Source organism: Cryptomeria japonica, chromosome 2 (genome assembly GCF_030272615.1).
Source record: "Cryptomeria japonica chromosome 2, Sugi_1.0, whole genome shotgun sequence".
Lineage (NCBI taxonomy): Eukaryota > Viridiplantae > Streptophyta > Pinopsida > Cupressales > Cupressaceae > Cryptomeria > Cryptomeria japonica.
The window spans coordinates 80,235,226-80,261,742 of NC_081406.1; the positions used below are offsets into that span (position 1 = coordinate 80,235,226).

The 26,517-nt window shown below is 43.5% G+C and overlaps 1 protein-coding gene across 5 annotated transcripts in view; it reads left to right on the forward strand.

The window, feature by feature from the left end:
• Positions 1-26,193, forward strand: part of LOC131078857 (uncharacterized) — a 78,651-nt gene extending 52,458 nt beyond the window's left edge. For all 5 annotated transcript variants that reach the window (XM_058016670.2, XM_058016667.2, XM_058016669.2 and 2 more), the window contains exons 8-9: positions 25,615-25,716; positions 25,816-26,193. In XM_058016670.2, coding sequence (XP_057872653.1) covers positions 25,615-25,716; positions 25,816-26,010 — 297 coding nt within the window. In that variant the 3' untranslated portion in view covers positions 26,011-26,193. The remainder of the gene's footprint in view (positions 1-25,614; positions 25,717-25,815) is intronic.
• The last annotated feature ends 324 nt before the right edge of the window (positions 26,194-26,517 follow it).

The window sequence follows — 26,517 nt, forward strand, 5'->3', positions numbered from 1 at the left end:
TTCTTTTCTGCCATCAACTGCCGTTCGCGAGCTTTCTTTACCATTTGAGCAGCTTCCGGTAGCTTTTTGTCCGTTTGTTCTAGCTGGGAAGTGAGCGTCGCCACCTGGGCTGCTAATGCCTGTGCCTCCTCCTGTATGCTGTAGTGGGCCTCACAGGTAGTCATCTTCATTTCCATCTCCTTCCTCAAACTCTTCTCTACTGTGACCAACTCTGCATGCTTCTTACTCTCCTTTTTTAGGGTTATTATGTACATCTGTTGAGCCTCTTTCTCCACTTGATGCTGTCGCATCTGTAAGTACACCTCTTGGAAAGCCCCCTCCGTGCTGCGGAAGGTGGTGCCTAAGGTGCTTGAGCCTCCTATCAAGTGCCTGTGGGTCCAGTTCTGAATCATCTTAGGTGTACTATTATCTGGCCACCCTTGCTGCTCAAAGGGCTGTGTGAACTCATCTTTGCACCCCTGGGTCATGAAGTGACACAGCTGTGTAGCGTCGACTAAATTGCCGGCCTCCATCTGTCCAGTAAGTTGAGCCATGCTGCGTGCAACATCAGAGAGCCCTTGTAGCTCCTCTAAGAATCGTTCGAGTGAGCCTGCTGGGTCATTCGGGTCAGGTGGTGTGATATGGAGTCCAATGAGAGCTCCCTCCGGGCCATTTCTCTACTCGTCCCTTCCTTGCTGCTCCTGATCAGTGGATCTCTCCACGTTTGGGACAGTGATCTCTCTATCTGTGGTCATGCCTGGCCCAATGGCCATGTTATGTGGTGCAGGGGAGGTGGGAAGGTGTGGGGCGAGTGCGAATTGCCCTAGCCATCCATCCAGCGAGGCATCTATATCCTCATTTCTCATAGTATCCAAGGCTGCCTCTAAGTTAGCTGGTATCGTACCGGTTCCTGCTGACACCGTACCAGTTTCTGCTGCCGCTGATCAGTTCCTGCCGCCGCTGTACTAGTTTCTGTTCTTGCTGCCAGTACGACCAAACTGATTTGTGGCAACGATACTCGTCGCTGTGCCGACGACTCTCCCTCTCCAATCTTCTGGAACAGTACCCCCACTGGTCGTACATCTCCCACTGGGCTAGCTACTGCAAGCGCCTTTTGAGGTACCAGGTGTGCCGAGGCTAGTTTCGAGGGTGTAAATTTTACCCTTGTACTCTTCCATTGCGCCCGCAATCCTCCCTGTTGCTCCTCTTCTTCATCTTCTTCCTGCTGCCATGACTCTGTTTCCTCTTCCTCCTCTACAGCGGTGTGTCTAGACAGGTGGAACCCTTCATCCCCACTTTCTTGTTCTTTTGTTTCTTCCACCTCCGAAGCCTCGGTATTGCTAACCTCTTCAATTTCTACAAATGTGTCTAGTTTCCTCCTCTTCTGTGTGGGTTGCGCTGTGTCGCCAAGGATGTCCAAGTGAATGTAGTAGTACATGGTGGGTTTATTTGGTTCAATCCGTCTGCGAGGTTCAAACGTCCCCCAAACCTCTGGCAGTACCTGCAGGCGTACGACATCTAGGAACAAGCTGATAGCATGATGACACATGTAGAATGCTTTGTGTTCCAATCTCAGGAAGTCGTGGATGCATTCTGCCAGGAGTTGCCCCCAATTGTACACCTTCCCGCATCTGATCTCGTTCATTAATCCAATCATCCATATGGCGATGTCAGAGGCGCGGTTGGCCCTTGTCAGGCGGCTTTTGACTAGGTCCATTAACATCCTCCATTCTCTCGGTGCGATAAAGGTACGCTTCATTCCTCTGCTGTCAGCCCAGGCGCTCTTCCACTGTTCTTCTGTGAGGTCGTCTTTGCACACCAAGTCCATCAACCATTTTTTCTTTTCTCTGGTGAGTTTTTTGGTTGGCTTGGCAGCAGATGCTCCTTTCTTCGGTATGCCAAATACTCGCCTGAAATCCTTAGGTTTGAATGAAACCCGCACTGTGTGCCCTTGAAACTGGATGACAGAAGCTCGTTTGTGCGGATTATAGCCGGATACCATGGTCCGCAGAACTGGCTCGAACTCTTTAATTTTGAATGTGGGCATCTGCATAGCATGGTCAACTTGTGCCCTCCTGAGAGATTCCTTCATCACATGGTCCGGAGGATTTTCCTCCCACCAGGTACGACATTCACTGCCAGTCACACTCGAATGCTACATTTGCTGCCGTGAGTTCCTTTGAGTCCTTTGTTGCCTTTGGTCTGCTCTTGGTTTTCTTGCTGTTGGCGGGCTCTGTGGCAGTCATGGTTGTGGTTGCACTGCAACTGCCTTTCTCCATTCTTCTTCCCATACTCCTTCCTGAGTCGTTATTATAACTGCCTGACAGATTGTCTCGCCAGTTTGTACGACCCATTATATCCTGCTGTACGGCTTCTTGCTTGTGTTTTGCCAGACAGGCCCTTTGCCTTTTATACTTGCGTGCCGCCTGTTCCCGCCGTACAGATATCCCTGATTGCCTTTCTAGAACCGTATGCCGTACAAATTTTGCCTTTTTTTTCCTTGTGTGAACTCCGCTGCACGTGCCCGTACGGTTATGCCGTACACTGTTGTTATCGTGCCTTGCTCCGTACGGTAATGTCGTACGCCGTACACTGGAATTCGCCCGCCTGGTTCCATACGGTGATCTCTTCTTGTTGTAATCCGTACGGATTTTGTCCTCCTGAATCCGTATGCCGTACGGTGAAGGTTGTTGCCAGTCTGTACGCCATACGGTGTAATTTCTAGACACTTTGTATGCCGTACGGTGGGGTTTGTTGTCAATCCGTACGCCGTACGGTATCTTGTTATGCCTCCCCGTGATCCGTACGCCGTACGGTAAGACTTCGTCGTGCTCTCCCTTCTGTTCGATTTGTACACCGTACGGAATTATCTGCGTGTCCGTCCGTACGGTATGTGACTAGTCTGTACGGTCTGTGCCTTCCTTTCCTTCGCTTAGTTCTGGCTGGCTGCCAGGTTCATCCTCCTGAGCTGTGTCTAATGGGGTCTCGTGGGGGGTTTAATAAGCCTTTTCTTTTGCCAGGGTTAGGAAAAAATGCTTTATCAACTTAACATAAAACAAGTGTTTCCTCAACAGTCTTACTTTTTCTTTATTGTTTTTACTTATACTTGCCTGATATTTTAAGTTTTTAATACCTGCCGATTTGGACGGACTTGCTTTTTTCCAGTATTTCTCCTCCTCGCCCCTTAGGCCCCCTTGTTTTGCTAGTCGTCTTACTTCTTTTGTCTGGCACGGCTTTTTCAATATTAGTTTCCTTGCCTTTAATTTACCTCGGTACCCCTTGGCCTGATTGTGCCCTCTGGTTGGCCTTCTGTAGGCCACTGGCGAGTTCATTGTGTTTGTTTTTGCACGCAAGAATTTTCTCTGTCTCCTTTGTTTCCTTCTCACTGGCCTTTTACTTTGGTTTTTCCTCCATTTCTTCTTAGGTTCGTCGTTCCTCGCCTTGTCCTCCTTCCATTTCTTGTTTGGTTCCTGTTCGGAGTTTCCATCCCCATTGTTCCTCCTTTTTACTCTTGAGGTATTGTTGGGTGTCCTCATTTTTATTTTCGAGTCGTGTAGCCACATACACACATGTGGTAGTCTTCTGTAGCATTCTTGTGCACAACACGTCCCTACGTATTCCAGGTCCCATATCTTGTCCACCAGTGGGGCGGGTCCGACACCCTTGTAGCGGCCGTCAATGTACCGGTCCCCGTATTGGTGGTACCATTTTACTCTTTCTCCATCGATGATCTCCAGTGGTCCAGCCGGGTTGGGGATAACCCAATACAATGAGTTAGGTCCGGCCTCTACTTCGCCTGCTTCAGAAGCGATGACCAATAGGTCCTCTGTCTTCAGTACCATTTTTAAACATGGGCCTAGAGTTGCCCCATATTCTTCCAGGTTGAGCTCTTCCTCTAGGTCCACCGGTTCCTCCTCTTTAATTATGTTCTCAGCTCTCCTCCTGGCTTCTGCTTCTTCATCAATGTCATATGCTACGTATACCTCCCGAGCTCCTTTGTATGTGGCCTGTTTTTTCCAATATCTGGAAACTCGTACCCACACAACTGGGTCCCTGAAGTACGCATTCATGAGATGTTTGTGAATCCTAGGAACCGCCACACCTTCCACCCTTTTTGGTACAAGTCGTTCTTCCATGGCCGCCCAGGGCTTCGCCCAGTTGTCATCCCTTCAATAGGGTTCTCCCTTTACCACCGGGTCTTCTTCGACCTCCTTGCTTCGACCAATGGTCCAATGCCCTTTTGTGGCGTATCCTACATGTTGATCCCAATTACAGGTTTATTTCTTTCCCTGTAGATTTTTAGCTTGGAATCGTTCACGGGGTCCCTGATCGGATTGTTATCCAGAGTCGCGAGCTTTACTGCTCCGTTCCTACCGACCTTTATGATTTTATAGGGTCCAAGCCAACGGACCTTGAACTTCCCTGGTCGAAGTTTGTTCCGACTGTTATACTTCAAAACTAACTGTCCCGGCTGGAAGTTGGCCTTCCGCAGGTGCTGGTCGTGCCAATGCTTCCGCCGACGTTGTGCCACCTCAGTTGCCCATTGTGCCACCTCAGTTGCCCATTGTGCCATCAGCCTTCGTTCATCCATCTTTATCAAACCATCAAGCCTTGCATTCATGCTTTCTATGCCCCTCGGTTGATTTTCCACTGCCACTCGAAGACTTGGTACGGTGTACTCCGCTGGTACCACTGCCTCCTGTCCGTACATGAACTGAAACGGTGTATGCCTGGTAGTGACTTTGTATGTTGTTCAGTAGGCCCATAGCACGACTGGTAGTCTTTCCTTCTAGTCTTCATGTTCCACCCCACTCGATTTATAGATTATTGATACCAACACCTTGTTGGTTGGTTCTGCCTGACCATTAGCACGGGGATAGTACGGACTGGATAGGTTATGGAATATTTTAAATTCCACAGTCATGGTACGGATTACTTGATTGACAAAGTGCACTCTGTCACTGGTTATTTGGAGTGGTATCCCGTACCTGGTGACAATTTGTTCGTATAGGAACCGTGCCGTACTCAGAGCCGTGTTATCCGGCAAGGCCCTAGCTTCTCCCCACTTTGTGAGATATTCTGTGGCAACTACAATATATTTGCACCGGTGTAGGTTACTTAGCTCGAGAGGTCCCACAAAGTTCAAACCCCATCTTTCGAATAGTTCCTGTGGTTGCGAAGGGAAGAGAGGCATGAAGTCCCTTTTGAGAGGTTTTACCGCTCGTTGGCAAGTGTCGCATCCGATCACCCACTCTCGGGCGTCGGTGTGTAGGGTTGGCCACCATAGACTTGCTAGAAGCACTTTCCTGGCGGTTGCATCTGGTCCCATATGTCCGCCTGCCAATCCATCGTGTGCGTCCTTTAGTACACCGCGAATTTCCTCTTCCATGACGCACCTCCTCAAGATTTGGTCAGGACCCATCTTATATAAAAGCCCATTGATTAGTTGGAAGGTTTTGCTCTTTAGTGCCAACTTTCTCTGTTCTCCTGAAGGCATCTCGCTTGGAAATGTGGAGGTAGATAGGTACTGGCCTATCTTTTCATACCAGGTTGGTAGTATTGCAATTTGAAACAAGTGTGCGTCTGGAATATCTTCGTTTACTCCCTCAGCCGGTTCCCTTGATCTGATCCTTGATAGTTGGTCGGCTATTACATGGGACTTCCCTGGCTGTACGACAATGGTGAAGGTGAATTCCTGTAAGAGCAGTAGCCATCGACTTACCCTCCCTTGAATGATTGGTTTATTCACTAGGTACATTAGTGCCTGATGGTCCACATAAAATGTGAACGGCATAGCCAACAAGTAGTGCCGGAACTTTTGTACTGTGTACACCATCCCCAGTGCTTCTCGCTCTGTTGTGCTATAGTTCCATTCGGCCTTTGACAGAAGTCGGCTTGCAAAGAAGACAAAATGGTCTAGTCCTTGCGCCCCTACCTGGGCGAGAGTAGCACCAATTGCAAAGTTGGAGGCATCGACGTGTACGTGAAATTCCTTGTTCCAGTCTGGGTACACTAATATCAGTGCACTCACCAGCCGGTCTTTCAATTCCTTGAAGGCTTCTTCTTGCTCCGTACCCCACACAAACGGCTCTCCCTTCCTTGTCAACTTATCTAATGGCCAAGACACCTGCGCAAAGCCTTTGATGAATCTCCGGTAGTAGCCGACATGGCCGAGGAATGATTTCACCCCTGTTACGTTCGTTGGGCTTTCCATGTTGACGATTACTCCTATCTTATCTGGGTTTGTCTTCAATCCTTCTTTATAGACGATGTGGCCTAGGAGTTTCTCTTGTGGTACCATAAACCTGCACTTCTTTGGATTCAAGGCTAACCTAGCCTTCCGACATCTTTCCATACATTCTCCCAAAGCCTTCAAATGGGTGTCCTGATCGCTAAAATTCAACCAATCATCCAGAAATGCTCTGAAATTCCCTACTGACATCTTGTCAAAAATATGCAAAATTATTCGCTGGAAGTTTGCAGGCGCATTGCATAGTCCGAAGGGGATGCGATTATAGGCATACACTCCTTCCTCCACCACGAATGTGGTCTTCAGCTTATCTTCTTCTGCAATACTTATCTGGTTGTACCCGGAGAATCCATCCAGAAATGTGTATATTTCGTGCCCGGCGACTTCTTCCAGGATACTGTTAGTGAATGGGATCGGAAATGGATCCTTGATGGTTATTGCATTTAGGTACCTAAAATCCACATATATCCTTATCTGATTAGCGTCTTTTGTAAGGGAGATTACTATTGGAGAAACCCAGTCACTTGTTTCCACTTTGAATATAATCCCTGCTTCCAACATTTTATTGATCTCCTCATTGACTTTGGCTGCGTAGTTTTTGTTCATCCTGTACAGCCTCCTTCGTACCGGTTGGGCTCCTGGTACGAGGGTTATGCGATGCACGCATAGCTTCGACGGTACCCCCTTCAAGTCTTTGTAGGTCCAGGCAAAGACATCTTTATATTCCAGAAATATCTTGAAGGCTGCTGCCTTCAGCACAGGGTTCCAGTCATCGCCTACTAGTATCACTTGTGGTTCTGCTTCATTGCCCAGATTAATTTTCTCCACATCTTGTTCCTCGTACTTGATGGGTTTATCCCTTTCAAACTGGTGTGTTGGCATGTCATCCACTCTTGCCATTCCCTCTTGATATCTATCGTACTCTGGGGGAATGGATTGTTCTTCCGTCCCGCCGCTTGATTCTCTTATCTCACATATTTGTAGCATGTGACATTCTGGGTGGAAGACCTCATAGTCCTCCATTTGCCAATGAAAAAGTCCCGCCAGTGAACTGACTCCATCCTCCGAACACCCGTCCAATTCCAACACTCCTTCCTCGTCGGGCTCTTTCCCTCCTCTGTCTCCTTCAGAGCTCCACTCCCATCGATTGGAATCTTTTGAGTCGGAGTCCGATGACGCGAGCTCTTCGCTGACGGATTGGTTCCTGAGATCAATTACATACTTATGACTATCACTCTCGATTGAGAGCGTATTCCTTTTCTAGTTGTGATTAGCTTTGGCCATGATCAGCCACCCCCTTCCTAGAAGAGCGTCGTACGCTTTACTTTCGAGCAGAATGACTACAAAATCTAGAAGGAATTGCTGCATCCCAATTACCACCTTTTGTGCCATGAGGGTATCGAGGGGTTTGATACCGTGTTGATCGGCACCGACTAGGTGGAAGGTTGGTGGCCAGAGTGTAGGCTTGCCGAGGCTTCGCCAAGTTTCCTCCGGTAGTACGTTGACTCCGGACCCACCATCAACAATGGTGTTTGTAAGCTTTTGTCCCATTATATCCATCTCTACTACTGCCGGTTTTCGTCCGACGCCCACCGCGAGTGGCATAGGATTCATGGCATCCGTACCGAATTCCTTCACCGGGTCTGTACTACATGGTTCCGCCACCGTTTGGTGTTCCTGATCGAGGGTAGTGTCCGTGGTTACATTTGTCAGAGCCATCCTTAACTGTGGCATGGTCTGCAGAAGGTCATACACCCGTACGAGTATTGTGGTTTGTAACATCTGCTTGATGATAGTCTTCTCTGGTTCCGACTGGACTGGTGTATCGGCAGCCAGGTACGAGGCCCTCCGCTCTCCAGCCATCGCCCGCTGGATATCCGCCCTTGCCTCCTGGAGTCTTTCTTTTTCTGTGCGAGGGTCCGGGTACATGGCTTTCTTGTTTTGCAACCATGTGATTGCCAGCACGTCTTCTCTTGATCCCTCCACATCGAGCATGTTCACCCCTTTTTGTTTTGGACAATCTATGTCCTCGTGATTTCCTGGACCGCACCATCTGCACAACAAACTTCCTACATCACCTCCGTTTTGGCATTCTCGAGCAAAGTGACCCCATTCGTTGCACTTCCTGCACTGAATCATGGGTCGCCCCTTCTCGTCGTATTGAATTCTGCTCCTCGATGTGTTATTATTGGATCTGTTGTTACCCCGCCGATTGTTTCTGTACCCTCCAGGTCAGGCGTCAGAGTTTGCTGTTGGCCTCGGCGGTGTGGTTTGGTCGGGATGGGCGTAGAGCACTTGTGTGCTCTGTGATTTCAAGTTGTACGGGCATTCCTTAGTGGAATGTCCCGTTACTTGGTAGATGTCACGGAAAACTTTATGGGGACAACTTCCTTTAGTGTGTCCTTCAGTCTTGCAGTCAGTACACCATAGTTCTTTTCCTTCCCTACCACTTTCTTTGTCACCTTTTAACTCCATCATCCTCATCATATCCTTCCGGAGTGCTTGCACGGTTTTGGATCCCCCATCGCTGTCATTGCCCGTGCTATCACCATCGCTGGTCCGTCGCTTCCCTTGGGATGTCTTGTTTTCACTTTCAATATCCATGGCGCGGTTGTATGCTTCATCGTACGATGGCGGAGGGACCACTTTCATCGTCCTTCTCAGGGATGGTACCAATCCTTCCACGAACCACCGCTTCTTGAGGCCATTTGCCCACTGGTTCTCCATTTTGTTAAGTAGTTCCCTCAGCCTTCTGTTATATGCGTGCACACTTTCGTTTTTTCCCTGTTTGGTGTTGTAAATTTCCGCCACAATCTCATTGTCATCTCGTAGGAGTTTGAATTCTTCCTCGAAGGCCTTCTTTAGATTGCTCTAGGATGTTTTATGCTGAGCATCAAGGTCTGTGTGCTAGTCAATAGCTATTCCTCGCAGAGTGGCTGGAAATGCCTTCACCCAGTAGTCCCGGTCGTCCTGGCCATTTGCTTCCCAGATGGTGACGCATGTCTTGCAATGTCATACGAGGTCCTCTGACTCGTTACCCATGAATTTTGGAAGTTTTTTGTTTCTCCGAGGTGTGTGCCATCGTTCTTTTATGTGCGGTTTTATGTAGTGCTTGGAAATAGCTATATGTCGGAAAGGTACTGTGTTCGAAGGGTACCGTACGCTCCTGGTCTGGTTGGGCCCCTGCCAACCGGGCTTTGGTCACCTTCACTTCTATAGTCCCTCCTTCCTGGGGTTTCCGGATCCGATCTTCCTATTTTGATGCCCTCCGACAAGGACAAGTTTTTAATGCCAGACAACTTTGCTTTGAAAATAGTGGCGATTTCCTCGTGCAGGTCTCGTACCGCCTCCTCTCCTTGTTCGGAAAATTCCGATTGGGTGCTTTGTGATTTGGTTCTGGAGTCTTCTTCACTTGACGTCGAGTGTGGGGCCTGGTCGGCGAGATCTTCCTCCGCTACGTCTGGAAGTGGCAGGTTCTTGGCGACTTCGGCCAACTCCTTCCACGTACATGGTTTTTGCCTCTCCCGACTACGACTCCGACTCACACTCCGACTTCTACTGTGTTTCTCCGGGCTCCTCGAGTCAGCAACCTCTCTTAGTCGCAGTCTTTTGTTGGCTGTAATGTCCCCACTCTAGCAGATTGACCAAGCATATGTGCGTTAGCCTAGCTCTACATGGTCCCGAGGGCTAACGAAGGGTTTAAAGGGATCCTGGAGTGTTTTGGCCTAGTCATTTCCAGTTTGGGCCAAAACGAAGTTGATTTACTTAGTTTCAGGCATACTTACTATTTTTAGTAAGTCAGCAGGACACAACGAAGGCTAGTTTTGGTGATTGGATTTGATACTCCTTGGCGAGAGCTTTCCAACGAGCTATCACTCACGCTATTCGGAGTCTGATTGCTAATATATTTTAATGCCTGAAGTTTTATTAAAGTAACATTTAATTTAATTGTAAAATATTAAAGTGTTACTTTAATATTTATTTTATGGAGATATGTGTAAATCAAAGGGGCAACCAAGGGAGACATAAGTGAATATTTTAATATGTTTTATATTGAACATGTTTTATCCCACATTGTTTGAGTGAGTTGGGTCGCCCCTTGGAGAAAGAATAAAAGGGAGCTTTTGTGGCTTCATTGGGCATGTTGAATATGAGAAGAATTTGGTGTGTGAGTTGCAGATCCGTTCTTGGCATTAGAGGACGTCTATCCTCTCTTGTGACATTCTAGACGTCATTCCCTTGGGGTTTGGCCTTTGGAATCCTTTGCGATCAGCTTCATTTACAGGCAGATTGGGTGCATTTTTCAGCCACAGGCAGCAGCATTATTTGGTTGCATTTCTAGCTACAAGCAGCAGCATTATTTGGTTGCATTTCCAGCTACAGGCCGCGACACTATTCACGTGGGTACTATTCACGCGACACTATTCACGTGGCACTATTCACGCGACACTATTCACGTGGCACTATTCACGCGGGTACTATTCACCTGGCACTATTCACGCGGCACTATTCATCTGGCACTATTCATGCAGCACTATTCATGCTACTGTAGCAGCAGAATTAGAAACTTTTGTTGGAACATTATGTCAAAATGCTGGAGTATTTAGTGAGTTGAAAATAACCTGCTTTGTATTTGAGTTTGTTAATTCTGGAAATAATATTATAACAGCAGTAGTTCAATTTCCAGATAAAACAGGTCCAGAATGTATGATTGAGCATGCGATAGGGGCATTATAATTTTCGCAATACCAGGGCCAGACAAAATAGAAATCCGGATACTCAGAGTGAGAAGTCTAGTTCATCCGTGCAGGTGGACATAGAATCCAGTCATACAGACATAGAGGAAATATTCTTCGATCAGGACAGCAGTATGGGTGACCGAGATGAGAGGAATATCGTTCCAGATCAGGGGGAGGTAATGTTCAGACAGTTACTGGGTACGTTAGAGCAAGGGCAGCGTATGCAGCAGGAGCAGAATAGGCGAATGGACATGATGTTGCAGCTTATGGCTAGACAGATGGGCGTTAATATTAATCCAGGTGATGCCAACAATGGAAACAATAACAATGGGGGAAACGATAACAATAGGGGCAATGATAATAATGGAGGCCGAGGCAACAACAATGGCCCTGAGAATAACATTAATGGTAATAATGGACATGGCAACAATGGGATTGAGGCGGATAACTTTAGACACATTGCACACCCAGCTCGAACAACGAGCTTGAGACCTCTTCTACCCACCTTTCCACCTAGGGATCCGGTTCAACCAGTGAACGAACCGCAGATTACTGAGTTACAGGGTCAGTTCAGGAGGGACTGGGAGGCCAGTGGACCCGAGTTTCAGGCGGATATTTCCCTCAGAGATTATATGGACTTGAGGATGAGACATATGCCTAGAGCAGGAGGGAGGAATCAGAATTTTGAGCTAAGAAAGAAAGTTGGAAAACTTTCCTTGCCTTATTATGATGCTCCAGGGAAGATGACTGCACGAGCTTGGGTGCAGAAGGTAGATACATACTTACAGCTTAATCCTATGCCTGAGGAGGAGGCTATCAAGTATGCGGCTATGCATTTGGACGACGTTGCGCATGAATGGTGGCATCATGGCATGGTGACTCTGGGGCATAATCAGATTACATCCTATGAGGAATTCACAGAAAGATTGATTGAGAGATTTGACACTAGGGATCCCGAGTTACATTTCAAGGAGCTAGCACAGTTAAAACAGACAGGTTCGGTGGATGCTTACATCGCCGAGTTTCAGCGGTTGTCTGTACTTGTTACTGATATCTCTCCTAGGAGATTGGTGGTGTTATTTTGTGATGGGCTTGCTGATCCATTACGTGGTTGGGTGAAGGGACATGATCCACTCACCTTAGCAGAAGCAACTAAAAAGGCACGAGATTTAGCCCCTTCGGTATACAAAGGAAAATACCATTCAACAGATTCTTCCTACCGCAAGGACAAAGACAAAAAACCATTTCAGAAAGAGTATAACAAACCCAAAGAAGGATCAAAAGGACTAGACAGTGAAACCTTGAATGAATTTCGAAAGAAGAAACTGTGCTTCCAGTGTAGAGAGCCTTGGGACTTATCTCATAAATGCCCTCTCAAGGCTAAGGCAAATCAAATGGAGTATTTTTCAGCAGAGGAGTCAGAGTCAGAGGGGGAGGATCAGCACTCCGATTCAGATGAGAGTAGTACTACAGAGAGGAGCAGAACTGCTGGGGATGACAGATCATTGGCACGGTTAACCGGGGCTCAGAAGGCAATCACCTTTAAGGTGAGAGGTACTATCCAGGGACAGAAGGTGATTTCCCTTATTGACACTGGGGCTACGCATAACTTTATTGATACACAGTTGGTAGCCAGGAGAGGCTTACAGACAGAGGAGCATGATGGTTTTAGAGTCATGGTGGCTAATGGCCAAAAGCTATTATGTACTTAGAAGGTTTCGAATCTTCACATTAGATTTGGAGATGGTTATGAGTTGGAGGATGATTTCTATGTTGTGGACATGGGAGATTACGACGTCATCCTCGGTATGACATGGATGGCATCGCTGGTTGAGTTCACTTTCAATCTAGCGAAGTTGGAGATGAGGTTTCAGCATGAGGGTAGGACTGTTGTGCTCAGGGGACTTTCAGATGGGAGTTGCAGGGTAGTGTCTTTGAGGAGAATGGAGAGACTTTTTCGACATAATGACATAGAGTGGGCAACAGAGTGCTTAGTTATGCCAGCTTCACCGGAGCCTCGAGTGAAGAGTCATCCACCAGATATACAGGAGATACTTGACAGGCATGCCAAGGTATTTGGTGATATTCCTCATGGGGTTCCTCCCGATAGGGGTGCAGAGCATGTTATTGAGCTCGAGGAGGGAGCCAAACCAGTGATGATCACTCCCTATCGTCATCCTAAGAAACATAAGGATGAGATAGAGAAGGCAATTAAGGAGTTGTTGGAAATGGGGCACATCAGGCCAAGCAAAAGCCCATTTGCTTCAGCAGTTGTCTTGGTTAAGAAGAAGGATGGAACAATGCGCATGTGCATTGACTACAGGGCCTTGAACAAAAAAACCATTAAGAACAGGTACCCCATTCCGCGGATAGATGAGCTGATAGATGAGCTACATGGGGCATGTGTATTCACAAAGATAGATTTGAGATCATGGTATCATCAGATCAGTATGAGAGCAGAGGACATTGAGAAAACAGCTTTTCGGTGTCACTATGGTCATTTTGAGTTTCTGGTTATGCCATTTGGGCTAACCAATGCTCCTGCTACTTTTCAGAGTTGCATGAACCAGGTGTTTAGGGGGCAATTGAGGAGATACGTTTTGATTTTCTTTGATGATATTTTGATCTTTAGCAAGACATGGGGGGAGCATTTACAACATCTTGAGGAGGTGCTATCTATTTTGGAGAGAGAGTCCCTGTATGCCAAGGAGTCTAAGTGTGAGTTCGGGATGACAGAGCTTTTGTACCTTGGTCATATTATTAGTGCAAAGGGAGTTTGGGTGGATCCTGAAAAGATCAGAGCTATTGTTGATTGGCCCACACCTGCGAACCTTACTCAGCTTAAGGGGTTCTTTGGCTTATGTGGTTTTTATAGGAGATTTGTTAAGGGGTTTTCTCAGACAGCTGCTCCCTTGACAGATCTTACTAAGAAGGGGGCCTTCATGTGGATAGAGGCAGCACAGAGGTGTTTTGAGCATTTCAAGCAAGTGATGTCTTCGTGTCCAGTTCTAGCTCTACCAGACTTCATGAAGCCCTTTGAGCTTCATTGTGATGCATCGGGTGATGGGATTGGAGTAGTATTGATGCAGGAGAAGCACCCCATTGCTTTTGAGAGTAGGAAGCTCCGAGGTGTGGAGAGGAGCTATTCTATTTATGATTGTGAGATGTTGGCCATCATGCATGCCTTGGCCAAATTCCGATCCTACTTGGTTGGAGGGAAGTTTGTGATCAAGACGGATCACAATAGCATAAAGTATTTCATGAGCCAGCGAGACTTGAATGACAGGCAGCAGAAGTGGGTCACTAAATTGCAGGCTTATGACTTTGACATTGAGTTTGTCAAAGGGAAGAGGAATGTAGTAGCTGATGCCTTATCCAGAAGACCTCACATTTGTGCTCTTGCAGAGATTACAGGAGATTGGAGGGATAAGATTATAGCAGAGTATGTCGGGGATACTTGGGCGTCTGGTTTGATTTCAGGTACTACGCAGGATGATCGCTATGAGGTGATAGATGAATTGATCAGATTTCAGGACAGAGTTTACTTGATTCCGTCATCACAGTTGAGAGAAGCGATACTTAGGGCATTTCATGATGCACCTACAGCTGGGCATCCGGGGGTCTTCAAGACCTATAGGCAGATCCGAGAGCGATTCTCATGGAGAGGGCTCAAGGATGATGTTCAGAGGTATGTCAGGGAGTGTGCAGTTTGCCAGCAGAATAAGGGAGAGCACACGTTCCCTGCAGGTTTACTACAACCCTTGCCCATCCCAGATAGGAAATGGGAAAGTATTTCAATGGACTTTATCACTGGGTTGCCACGAGTGCAAGGGAGGGATTGCATCTATGTGGTGGTAGACCGCTTAACGAAGTTCGCTCACTTCTTTGCTATTCCGTCCACTTACACAGCAGCACAGGTGGCAGATCTTTTCTTCAGAGAGATATTCAGGTTACATGGGCTACCTAGATTCATTGTCAGTGATCGGGATAGTAAATTTATGAGTATTTTCTGGCAAGAGTTGTTTACGTTGTGTGGCACAGATCTTACACCCAGCACTAGTTATCATCCGCAAACAGATGGGCAGACGGAGATTGTGAATAAATGGGTGGAGGGATATTTGAGGAACTATGTGACTACACAGCAGAGGGCTTGGGTTAGATGGTTGCATATGGGAGAATACTGTTACAACACTACATATCATATGTCCATCAGGATGACACCCTTCATGGCACTTTATGGTTATGAAGTACCAAGCTTCGTGGATTTGGTTTTGGGGGACAGCAGGGTGCCCAAAGCGAAAGACTTATTGCAGGATAGTCAGGATATCCTGAGAGTGCTCAAGGAGAACATACAGCAAGCTCAGAATCAACAAAAGTTGTACGCTGATCAGCACAGGGTAGAGCGCAGTTTCAAGGTAGGGGATATGGTATACTTGAGGCTACAGCCATATAGGCAGTCATCTCTCAAGAGGAGCGGGGCAGAGAAGCTGAAGCCTAGATTTTATGGTCCCTATAGGGTGATTCGCAGAGTGGGCGAAGTCGCCTATGAGCTTGAGCTTCCAGAAGGCAGTCGAGTACACAATGTATTTCATGTGTCTAGGCTTAAGAAAGCTATTGGTCAGAGTGTAGTACCTTCTGCAGATTTACCCCCTTTGGATGAGGAGGGGAAGCTCGTGTTAGTACCTGAGGCTATTCTGGACACCAGAGTGAGGAAACTCAGAAACAGGATAGTGAAGGAGTATTTGGTCAGATGGAGAGACCTGCCGGAGGAAGATGCTACATGGGAGAATGAGTAGGTGATACAGCAGGTGGGACTGAGATTGCTTGAGGACAAGCAATTTCAAGGGGGGCGGACTGTAATATCCCCACTCTAGCAGATTGACCAAGCATATGTGCGTTAGCCTAGCTCTACATGGTCCCGAGGGCTAACGAAGGGTTTAAAGGGATCCTGGAGTGTTTTGGCCTAGTCATTTCCAGTTTGGGCCAAAACGAAGTTGATTTACTTAGTTTCAGGCATACTTACTATTTTTAGTAAGTCAGCAGGACACAACGGAGGCTAGTTTTGGTGATTGGATTTGATACTCCTTGGCGAGAGCTTTCCGACGAGCTATCATTCACGCTATTCGGAGTCTGATTGCTAATATATTTTAATGCCTGAAGTTTTATTAAAGTAACATTTAATTTAATTGTAAAATATTAAAGTGTTACTTTAATATTTATTTTATGGAGATATGTGTAAATCAAAGGGGCAACCAAGGGAGACATAAGTGAATATTTTAATATGTTTTATATTGAACATGTTTTATTCCACATTGTTTGAGTGAGTTGGGTCGCCCCTTGGAGAAAGAATAAAAGGGAGCTTTTGTGGCTTCATTGGGCATGTTGAATATGAGAAGAATTTGGTGTGTGAGTTGCAGATCCGTTCTTGGCATTAGAGGACGTCTATCCTCTTTTGTGACATTCTAGACGTCATTCCCTTGGGGTTTGGCCTTTGGAATCCTTTGCGATCAGCTTCATTTACAGGCAGATTGAGTGCATTTTTCAGCCACAGGCAACAACATTATTTGGTTGCATTTCCAGCTACAAGCAGCAGCATTATTTGGTTGCATTTCCAGCGACAGGCCGCGACACTATTCACGCGGGTACTATTCACGCGACATTATTCACGCGGGTACTATTCACGCGGCACTATTCACGCGGGTACTATTCACCTGGCACTATTCACGCGGCACTATTCATGAGCACTATTCATGTTACTGTAGCAGCAGAATTAGAAACTTTTGTTGGAACATTATGTCAAAATGCTGGAGTATTTAGTGAGTTGAAAATAACCTGCTTTGTATTTGAGTTTGTTAATTCTGGAAATAATATTATAACAGCAGTAGTTCAATTTCCAGCTTGCCTATTATTGTAAATTCTTTTTAGTTCATGTTATGTGGTTTCATACCTGTGCAAAGACTTAAAACAAAAAAAAAAACATTGAAAACATTAAACGGAGGAATAAGGAATTGGCTGCAAACTGTTTGACTAAATTCCTATCAGCAGTGGGGTTAGTTTTTGGGCATTCTAGGGTGTCCATTACATTGGCCTGTTCTTTTATACAGAGAGATCTTCGTACAGTTCCTTCGTTTACTCCTTCGGTAGCAGTGGTACGTCTGTCTTTGTTCGGCCGTAGGGGCATCAAGTACCAGAGGTACGGCGCCGACTGGCCTCCCTCTCCTCTTCCTCCCTACGACTCCGTTCCTCGTACCGTCGGAGGACTTGTTGCCGCCGAAGTTCCTTTGCCGTTTCCTCCCTTTGGTCTTGGTGTGCAATCAAATTTCTGGCGAGTAACCTTGGAATACTCCCGAGTAGGTCAAAGACGGGGGTGCTGACGGTGAGTTCACCACGTATCATGCCTTCCGAGACGGCTCTCTCCTGAGCCTCTTGCTGCACGTACTGCATGACCGACACGTCCCACAACTCCAGCAAGTCTGCCGTCAACTGATCCTCTCGTTCCTCTTCCGCGGTACTCTCTTCGTGCGTGTTGCTGTCCATGACAATTAATTGCTGGTTAAACGGTCGGCCCATTAATTGCTTCTGCCTGCCGCCATAGTTATCTCCAGGTTCGTTCAGGCAACGGCGCCAAAATGTTTAGTCCTAAATGTATAGTTGGTGACTGATCAGATAACACAGTATTCCCTGCACGTACCAAGTATTCATGGGATAGAACAATCATAACATAAATGACAAATGATAATAAGTAGACCAGAAAGTTATATCTTTATTCCAATGTCCAGAATTGTCCATACATAATCTCCCCCTGCCGAGGTTCCAACCAAACAATATATAGACCTGACGGTTGGTCAAGTTGCCAACCGTCACCAACTCCCAACTACCTGATGGGAACCTCTCGGCGACAAACATAAACATAACACAACATAACACACTTATAAATATTATTCATACTAACATACGTTTTGACCCCTAACAATGACTTGGGACAAACAATTGTAGAATATACAATTGAGTTATTTGGATTATTAGCCATTTATTTGTGCACTTTAATCCTGGCAGAACTACATTTTTGAGTGACTGGTTATGGGAGGTGATGTTTCAAAAATCTTGTGGCAAACTTTGTAGTTTGCTGAATATAAGTGCATGCTGAGTAGCATCCTGAGGTGGTAAAATTCCCTCTGATTCAAACTGAGTGCCCTTGCAGCTGGCCAATGTGGAGTGTGTTTTACCACAATTGTCTGTTGTAGAACATGTAGCCCCTGGAATCTTTCGAAAAATGATATACCAAATGTCTAATTTTGAGCTACCCGTTTCTTTAAATTAATCAGGCCCATTGTCATTTCTTTACCATAACTAAGCAAATAATTATTTTAGATGCAGTCTAGGAGCCCTATCCAACTCTTAAATTTGGGTTTTACTTTTTCAATTCTTTTAGCAATTTTCTTAAGCTATATAAAAGTTCAAATCTTTTATGAGTACATTTCTGCCGATCATGTCTATAGCTTTACTTTTAATCCCTATGTGGAGACTATTGAAAATAAACATTCATTAGGCCTTGTTGCAAATCTCTGTCTCCTTGATGCATCTACTTAGTTGAAAATATTCGTTTCCATAAAGAGTTTGGACTTGACTTGAAGCTGATTCAGGATGTTATTGTCTTATGTCCATTTTGGAGGGTTTTGGACCTTATTCTAAATCTATCTGGGGAGTTTATAAATTCAAACCAATTGTTTTTGAAGAATCGTGTAATGTCCCCTGTTTGGGATTTACCATAATTCAATCCTGAGACAACAATTCTAACTTAAGTGAGAAGCATAATACATTTGTAAATATAATTTTAACAATCCTGAAGATTTTTTAATTATAATATTTAGTTCAAAACTCTAAGAACCATTCGAAAGTTAGAACTTATCTTGATAGCTTTCCCGATTTATATACTTGAGAGCAGTTCTGCTCTATCATAAACTTCTGCTCTACTGACATGATCACCAAGAACATAGATGTTACTGCTTGTAACTTAATAACAGTTCTGATCTGATCTGAACTGATTGGTACTGATGCCCTTGGATGCTTTTGATTCCTTTCCTTCATTTCTCTCAATATTAGAGAGAGGTCACATCTCTTCATCACATATGCCTGTTTGGCAAGAGACCACCCCTTCACCATTGGCACCCTTTGAAAGAGTACAACTCTTAATTGTTTCATTTTTTAAGGGACACAACCTTTCAAAATCAGTTCTGCACTTCTGCCCCCTTTTGTTAATGCATGATTGTTCTTAATGAATGGTTCACTGCCTTTCATTATAGAATTGCTCTGTATCAATCATTACTGTTATTAATTACAACACTTTCTATTAATCGCTGCACTTAATATATATGTGCATGGGCTCTTATTATGCTCGTAATTGCTATCTTCTTTTTATGAGATTTCCTTCTAATGCTGTTCTGGATTAATAGTCTTTTAGAGTTGTGCGTCTATGACATAATAGTTTGTGACTTCACAGATTTCTTTTCTGGCTCTCTGTGGTTAGCCCCCTCTACTAGATATATTCTTTATTTTCATACTTCCCACCTTTCATGGTAGGATGCACCTCATTCTTCTCTTTGCTCACACCACCACTTCTACCACAAATTCTTTTATTTTAGATATGTATCCTTAGTAGCTCTAATTTGAGTGCCACTTCTGGTAATCTCCAGCACTTCCTTATGCCTCTGCCGATATCTCTGATATAAATGATTGACAAATATACAAAGATGATTTTTACTACGAATGATCTTCCCAAACGCTTATGGCGATGAATGTTATTCTTGATCTGACTTTTTAAGCTTGCAACGCTGATGTTTGCCCAGATTTCAAACTTGATATATGTGCAATAGGTTTGACATGAGGCCCATTACTCCCTGAGCAATCAAACAGGATCTCTATATCTAGATGAAGGATTCGATGCCTCTTTAATGTCACATGGGAAGAATAGAAGAATGACAACTCTTCATTTCATCCTGAATATAAAACGCTTCATTGCATCTCCTTGGATAGCTAATCGATGATTAGTTTGCAGCCTATTATACTATCCTTTTGGCAGCGATAATGGCATTTGCTTGGTTTGTTTGATACAATGATGAATGGCGGTTTAGCTGTTTGCTAAGTCGACCATACTTCTTGTAGAATATTGATATATTGATGAAGTATGATTGCTGTCTTTGAAACGATGGCAATGAACGCTCAAAGAGCAGATCCGTTTAGGATGCAAATAAAGAAATAAGTTCAAAATCCTCCATTACTTAGTCACCATGATAGCCAATAATCACTATATATTGGCACACCTTAGAATCCCAATACCAAAATTATCATAGAAACTATATCGTCGATATCCTCCAATGTTTATTTGCTATTAACAATACTCGTTAGTTCTAAGAATATTGATGCCCCATGTTAATTCCTTTTCCAGAGTCTTCCAAATAATTATTTGTTTGTTGTAGCCAATGACAATCCAGTTCAATATACTGCTCTCACAATAGTTCCCGTAGCAAACATTATAGTTCTCTATATGAATAAGATGATTTCCTCTGTGAGGTCTTCATCCTTTAGGCTTTATTGATATAATATGTAAATTATGTTTATAATTTATAATATGTAAATTATGTTTATAATTTATAATATATAAATTATGTTTATAATATAATATTAATTTATTTTTATTTGAATATTTTAAGAATATTATATTTAATAAATATTAATTGAATAATAAGATTTAATAAATCATTCGTTAATAATTATGTTTATAATATAATATTAATTTATTTGTATTTGAATATTTTAAGAATATTATATTTAATAAATATTAATTAAATAATAAGATTTAATAAATCAGTCGTTAATAATTATTATATTAATTAATAATAATAATTGACATATATATATATATATATAACGATCAAGGAGGGGACATAACAAATCGACTCAAGCATGTTATAAGTGGGCACAAATAGAATCACAAGGACTCACATCTTTATTGTTTTTTGATCAGTAGAGGCATAGCCGAGATTTATATTAATTTTGCATTAATTACAGTATTGACAAGGCTGAGTGGTGTAGCCTCAAAAAACCATTCTCAGCATATTCCAAAAGAGGGTTTCCAAGCAGACGGAAAACCATAAGCACCATTGTATCTCATTTCAAAACCTAGCAAGATTATGCAGTCTAGGGAAATAAAACTATAAAGAGTTTAGATGGCAGATTCTCACCTTCCAATACAGAGATTTTAAACATAAATAAGTAGCCAAAATTAACTATAACCAAAGTCTTAGATTAAGCAGTCAAAAAAGTAATTGTTTTTAACAGGGCCAAATTGGGGAACCTAGCTTGCCGTTTCACTTGGGGGGAGGCGATCCAATTCTCGCGCTCCCACGACCTCTACTCGTAGGGCGGCGGCGTCCACGACCAGACCCCCGATGACCTCTTCTTGCACCACCCTGGCCTTCTTGTTCGGCTTGGAGCTCCTCATCATCAACTTTCAGGGGTAGGATTCCATTGAGAATTGGATGAGGTCCTCCTCTCTACCCGGATCCTCCGGATTTTCCCCTAAGAACCGCCACTTGAGATACCTCAGGCCAACTCCAGCGAAAACTCTGTGTCTATCCAGGTCCTTCCCATTCAAGTCCAACATAAATGGGTAATACTTGATGAGCTCTCCATGAGCATTGAACAGAATCCTCTCACTTGGCCGAGGGACCCCTGAGTCATGGAGAGCCTTGTTCAGAATCTCTTGGAATTCCTGAGGGTTTTCTCTGGAAAAAGCTCTTTGGTGAGGCTCCATACGGCTTGCTTTGCTAATTTTTGGTCCAACAGAGAGGCAACGAATCTAGAAGAGATGTTGGTGTTGTCTCGCGGATACTCCCTATTCAAGTGGCCACTCCCCAGAATCATTTTTATCGCCAGAAGGACAGGAGGCTCCGAGTGGAGGAGGAGGCGCTTAAGTCTCAAATCTGTAATTCTTCTAAAGGAAACTTGGCGCGTCGAAGCCGAGAAGGAGATGGGAGTGTCTGCTCCAAAGCCAGAAGATGGCCTTGGGTAAACACTCATAATGAAACCATGCGGAGTCTCGGTCGACATGGATGGCGAAAAAAGGATTCCAACAAAAAGGAATGAACAGAGAGAGCTTTGGGATGAAACTGGCAGGGAATTGATGAAGGCGACTTGCAGGATACGCATAAGGCAAGAACATCAGGCGTGCTCTTTAACGCCTAATAATGAGGAGTGGGTAAGCATTAAATGCTCCAACTAAGGTGGCGGAGAATATTTGTCCTGGGCGTGCCAAATCTCCCTGGCCTAGTTGAGAAGGCTAACCTGCGGACAACTCATACCTCGAGTACGAAATGACGGCTCTTGCCAGCTGGAACTACGGGAAATGAGGTAAAGGAAAGGCAAATTTTGGAGTTGTGTTTAGATGACATAACTGGATCCGGGCCCACATCTTACCGAAATAAGGAGAGATTTAAATTCAAAAGGAGATAGCCGTTTCCACAAGACCACCAAAGATATGCATTTAGGCCGTTGCTTAAAATTAGGATGCAACTACAGCTGAATTCTGCCCTCTTTAAAAAACATCTCATTTTTATTTTATTATTTTTGCTGATTATTCTGATCTGCTTGACCACTCGACCGGACATCCTGATCCCACCAATGAATGAAAGTGCCCTGAGTTGCTAGTTTTGAAAGGGCATCTGCCATTGAATTTGCTTCCTTGTAGATATGCTTTGCTTCAAAATGCTCTATTCTAGCCAAATTTTCTAATATTTTGTCTAAAATTGCTTGAAGTTTCCAATTTGGAGTTTGTTTCCTCTTAATTGCATTTATTGCAATTTCCGAATCTCCCTCCACTGAGACATTTCTTAGACCATGCTTGATGCAGTCCATCAGACCAAGCTACAATGCTTTGAATTCAACTATATTATTAGTGTCATGTGGGATCGGCTTTGCCATTTTCCCTAAGATTACTCCTGAGTGGTCTCTGATTACATATCCTATTCTAGAGGGGCTTAGATTGCCTCTGGAGGCACCATCAAAGTTTAGTTTTAACCAGCCAGGCTTTGGAGGGGTCCAGGTGACATCCTTTCTGGAATTGTTTTTTTGCCCGAAGGATGGGGGAATCTTGATCCCTTGCCAGTTTTTCCTGATACTTTCATCCCATGAAGAGAAGACTTTGGGCTGTCCTAGAGAGAAAGCTAATTTGCAATTTATTGTGCCCACTATTGCTGATTCAATTGAGTTAAGGATTGATTCCTGCCTCCTGGCTTTGCCTTCAAATAATCTGCGGTTCCTTTCTTTCCAAATTTCCCAGACTAAGCATGATGGGGACACTTCCATAATTTGACTTAAGGTGCTCTCCTTAAGTGGGAGGGGCCAACTTTGGAATAAAGATTTTATATCATTCGGCAGGGTCGTAATCAACCCCAACTTAGCACAGAGCCATCTCCAACATTTGGAAGCAAAGGGGCAATTTAGAAGAAGGTGGTCCACTGTCTTAGACTGAGTTTTGCACAAAGTGCACCTTGATGGTCCTTCATATCCCATTTTTGTAAACTTTTCTGCTGTAAGGATTTTCTTTTGATAGGCTAGCCATGCGAAAATACCTGCTTTTGGGATAATTTTGGGACTCCAAAAAAGCTTCAAAGGGATGTCCTGCTTGTCCTGATCTGCATTACTGACTAAAACTCTGTAACCATCTTTTGAGTTATATTGACCTGATTTGGAGGGTGCCTAGATTAAAGAGTCTACTCCTCTTCTGGGGCTGATATTTAGGAGTTGATATGCATGCAAACACCCAGTTGACCTATTGTTTGTCAAAGCCAAAGGCTTGCATTATTTTGTAGAGAAATCGCCAATCTACACTATCATAAGCTTTTGTTATGTCTAGTTTAATTATCATACCTGGTCTGTTTGTGCTTTGAAGGGAAGGGTGTGGATTGCTTCTTGTGCTATTATCACCCCATCTAGGATTGAGCGGCCGACAAAACCTGTCTGTTCTTCTGATATGATGCTATCCATGAGAGGCTTCATTTTGTTTGTCATGACTTTTTAGAGAACTCATATTAATTGGTTTATATTTGCTTCAATGCAAAGATGACACTTCAAATTGAGAGTGGTCTAATGAGATTGATTTTGCCTGCCTTGAGATTTTTTCTTGGTCTTCATCTTTTTTTTTTCGTTTTTTTTGGAAAAATGATTTTTACATTACATCAATGGGATCAAGAATGTTATTGGCTGAAATTAAGAATAACGAGGGAAATGCTTGTCTCCACTTGGTAAAACCTAAGTCTGTGGGTTGCCATAAATATGTTGATTTGCTGACAACTCTTGTTCTCTAGAAAACGGAATGGATCCTTTACCTTCGCTAAGCATAATAATCAACTAATCTGTAAATGAGGTAACTGCATTTCTATTCATGCATTTGCCTATGGGTCATTTTAGAGTATTGCTATTAGGTTTTTTGAATTTATTCTGCAAGCAGTGATCATTGTTTCAAAGTCATCTTAAAACTGGTTCTATAACTCTGCTTTTGATTAATGATTTCTCTAACCAATGGCATTGATGATTTGTGATTCTCTGACGCTATAAGAACTTTCCCTGGATGTTTTGAAGGATTTATGAAATTAGTTTTGTGCTCCAATTCCTCACCTAAATTGCATCGGACTACTTTCACGATTCTTTGAATTTGGATTTGTTCACCCCTGAAAAGCTTTCGTCATAGATAACTTTGATATTGTCCCCCAAACTCACTGTTTCCAATTTGCTTCTTTGTGTTGATATAATTTGACCTGGATACATTTGAACTGCATAAATCCTATGTTACACTTTCACTTCCCATATTTGGTAATCTCTTGTTTCAGGTTTGAAATGCATGCAAATTCTGTGTTGTTTGCATATGATGGCTTGAAATGATTTATATAGATCTGTTCAATTGATTTATTCACACAGACACATGCACGACTAAACAGAGTTAGCTTGCTGTGGTTGGTGGGTTTACTTCAACCTCACTGGATTTTACTCTCTTTCTAAATGTGATAGTTTCCGAGTATGTGATAACACTATAAACTTTTGTTTTTTCATTTTTAATCATGGTGTGTCTTGAGGCCATTTCATTTGTTTAGATCTGGTTAATTGGGCATGCATTCAATTTTAGATATAAGATACTGTGTATAAGTTATATTGACACATGGCAAGAATTGCCACCATGATTCTTATATTTTGAGAAATTATTGTGTACGTGGAACATTTGGACTTATTTTCATAAATTATCTTATATATGTGGAATCTTTAGAGTACATTTTTGTTTATAGTTTTAGAATGTGCCATTTGCTTGGCAATTGTTAAATTATGTTTTTGATCTAAACCAAGGTGCATCTCTCACTAAAATATGTAATTTAAATTACTTGTAGTTTTTTTCAGGATATATATTGAGGTATCGTGTTCTTACAATTGTTTAAGAACTCCGCAGTTGAATGCAGATGCCCACTTTAGTCTGTAAATAAGCTGGGGGATTTAAGTGATTGACAAGTTATCCTTTCCGTCTTTCTAGAGTTGGATTTGTTAGTCCAAAGATAAATAATTTAAGTGTGTTGTCTAGCTGATGAATTTTGAAATTGTCAGGATAAAATATTGACCTATGTAAACAGTGCTGAAAACAATGAAGTTCTTATTCTAGAAGCTGGAAATCCTTTCCACCGTCTACTTCTCCATGGAATTTGTGAGGTAATGTCAGCATTGAGAAATGGCGTTTGGGAAATTTCAAATTTGTGATTTTACTCACCTCACTTATTTCTAACTTTGTTGTTACTTGTTTCTATTCAGTACTATGGCTTGGTATCCAATACAGTTTCCAAGTGGGAGGATAAAGCTGGAGAGCGTTCTTTGGTAACTAGAACCCATATCAATAAAAAGAAGCAATCTGAAAGTTCAGATTTGAATGAACCTGTTCGGATGAAGCTAGTCAATTTTCTTAGCATCCTGAAGAATGGTGTGCTAAATTCTGAAGCAGCAGCTTAGAGGCTAACAATGCACAGTGCTTAAATTTATCTGTAAAATCATACTTTCTGTGGAATAAAATTTTCATCTGTAAATCAGATATCCAGTCCAGTGTAAGCATAGCAGATGGCATATCAATTCTATGATTGTAAATTGTCTAATTATTTGGTTTCTCAGATAAAAAAAATGTCATTATTTCCTTTATGTTTTAAGTCTAATATGTGCCGACTTGAAGTAATCCTTGCTTCTTGGTTCTATTAAAATGAAATTTCTAGAAATGCTAAAAACGAATCTCTGGAATTTTTTTCATCGAAGGCTCCAAATATTGGAAAACCTGGTGTGCACAAGCATACACAGACAAGGGTATTGAATTTCCTATGTCAGGGGGTTATAAATTTTTCTGTCAGCCACTAGGCGTTAGATGGGGTCTGAAAATTAAAAAAAAGTCAATGTATTTAGGTCATTGCCGATGAGGAGAGGTTAATTAAATAAATTGCATTCTTTAGGACACCTGACCTAAGATATGCT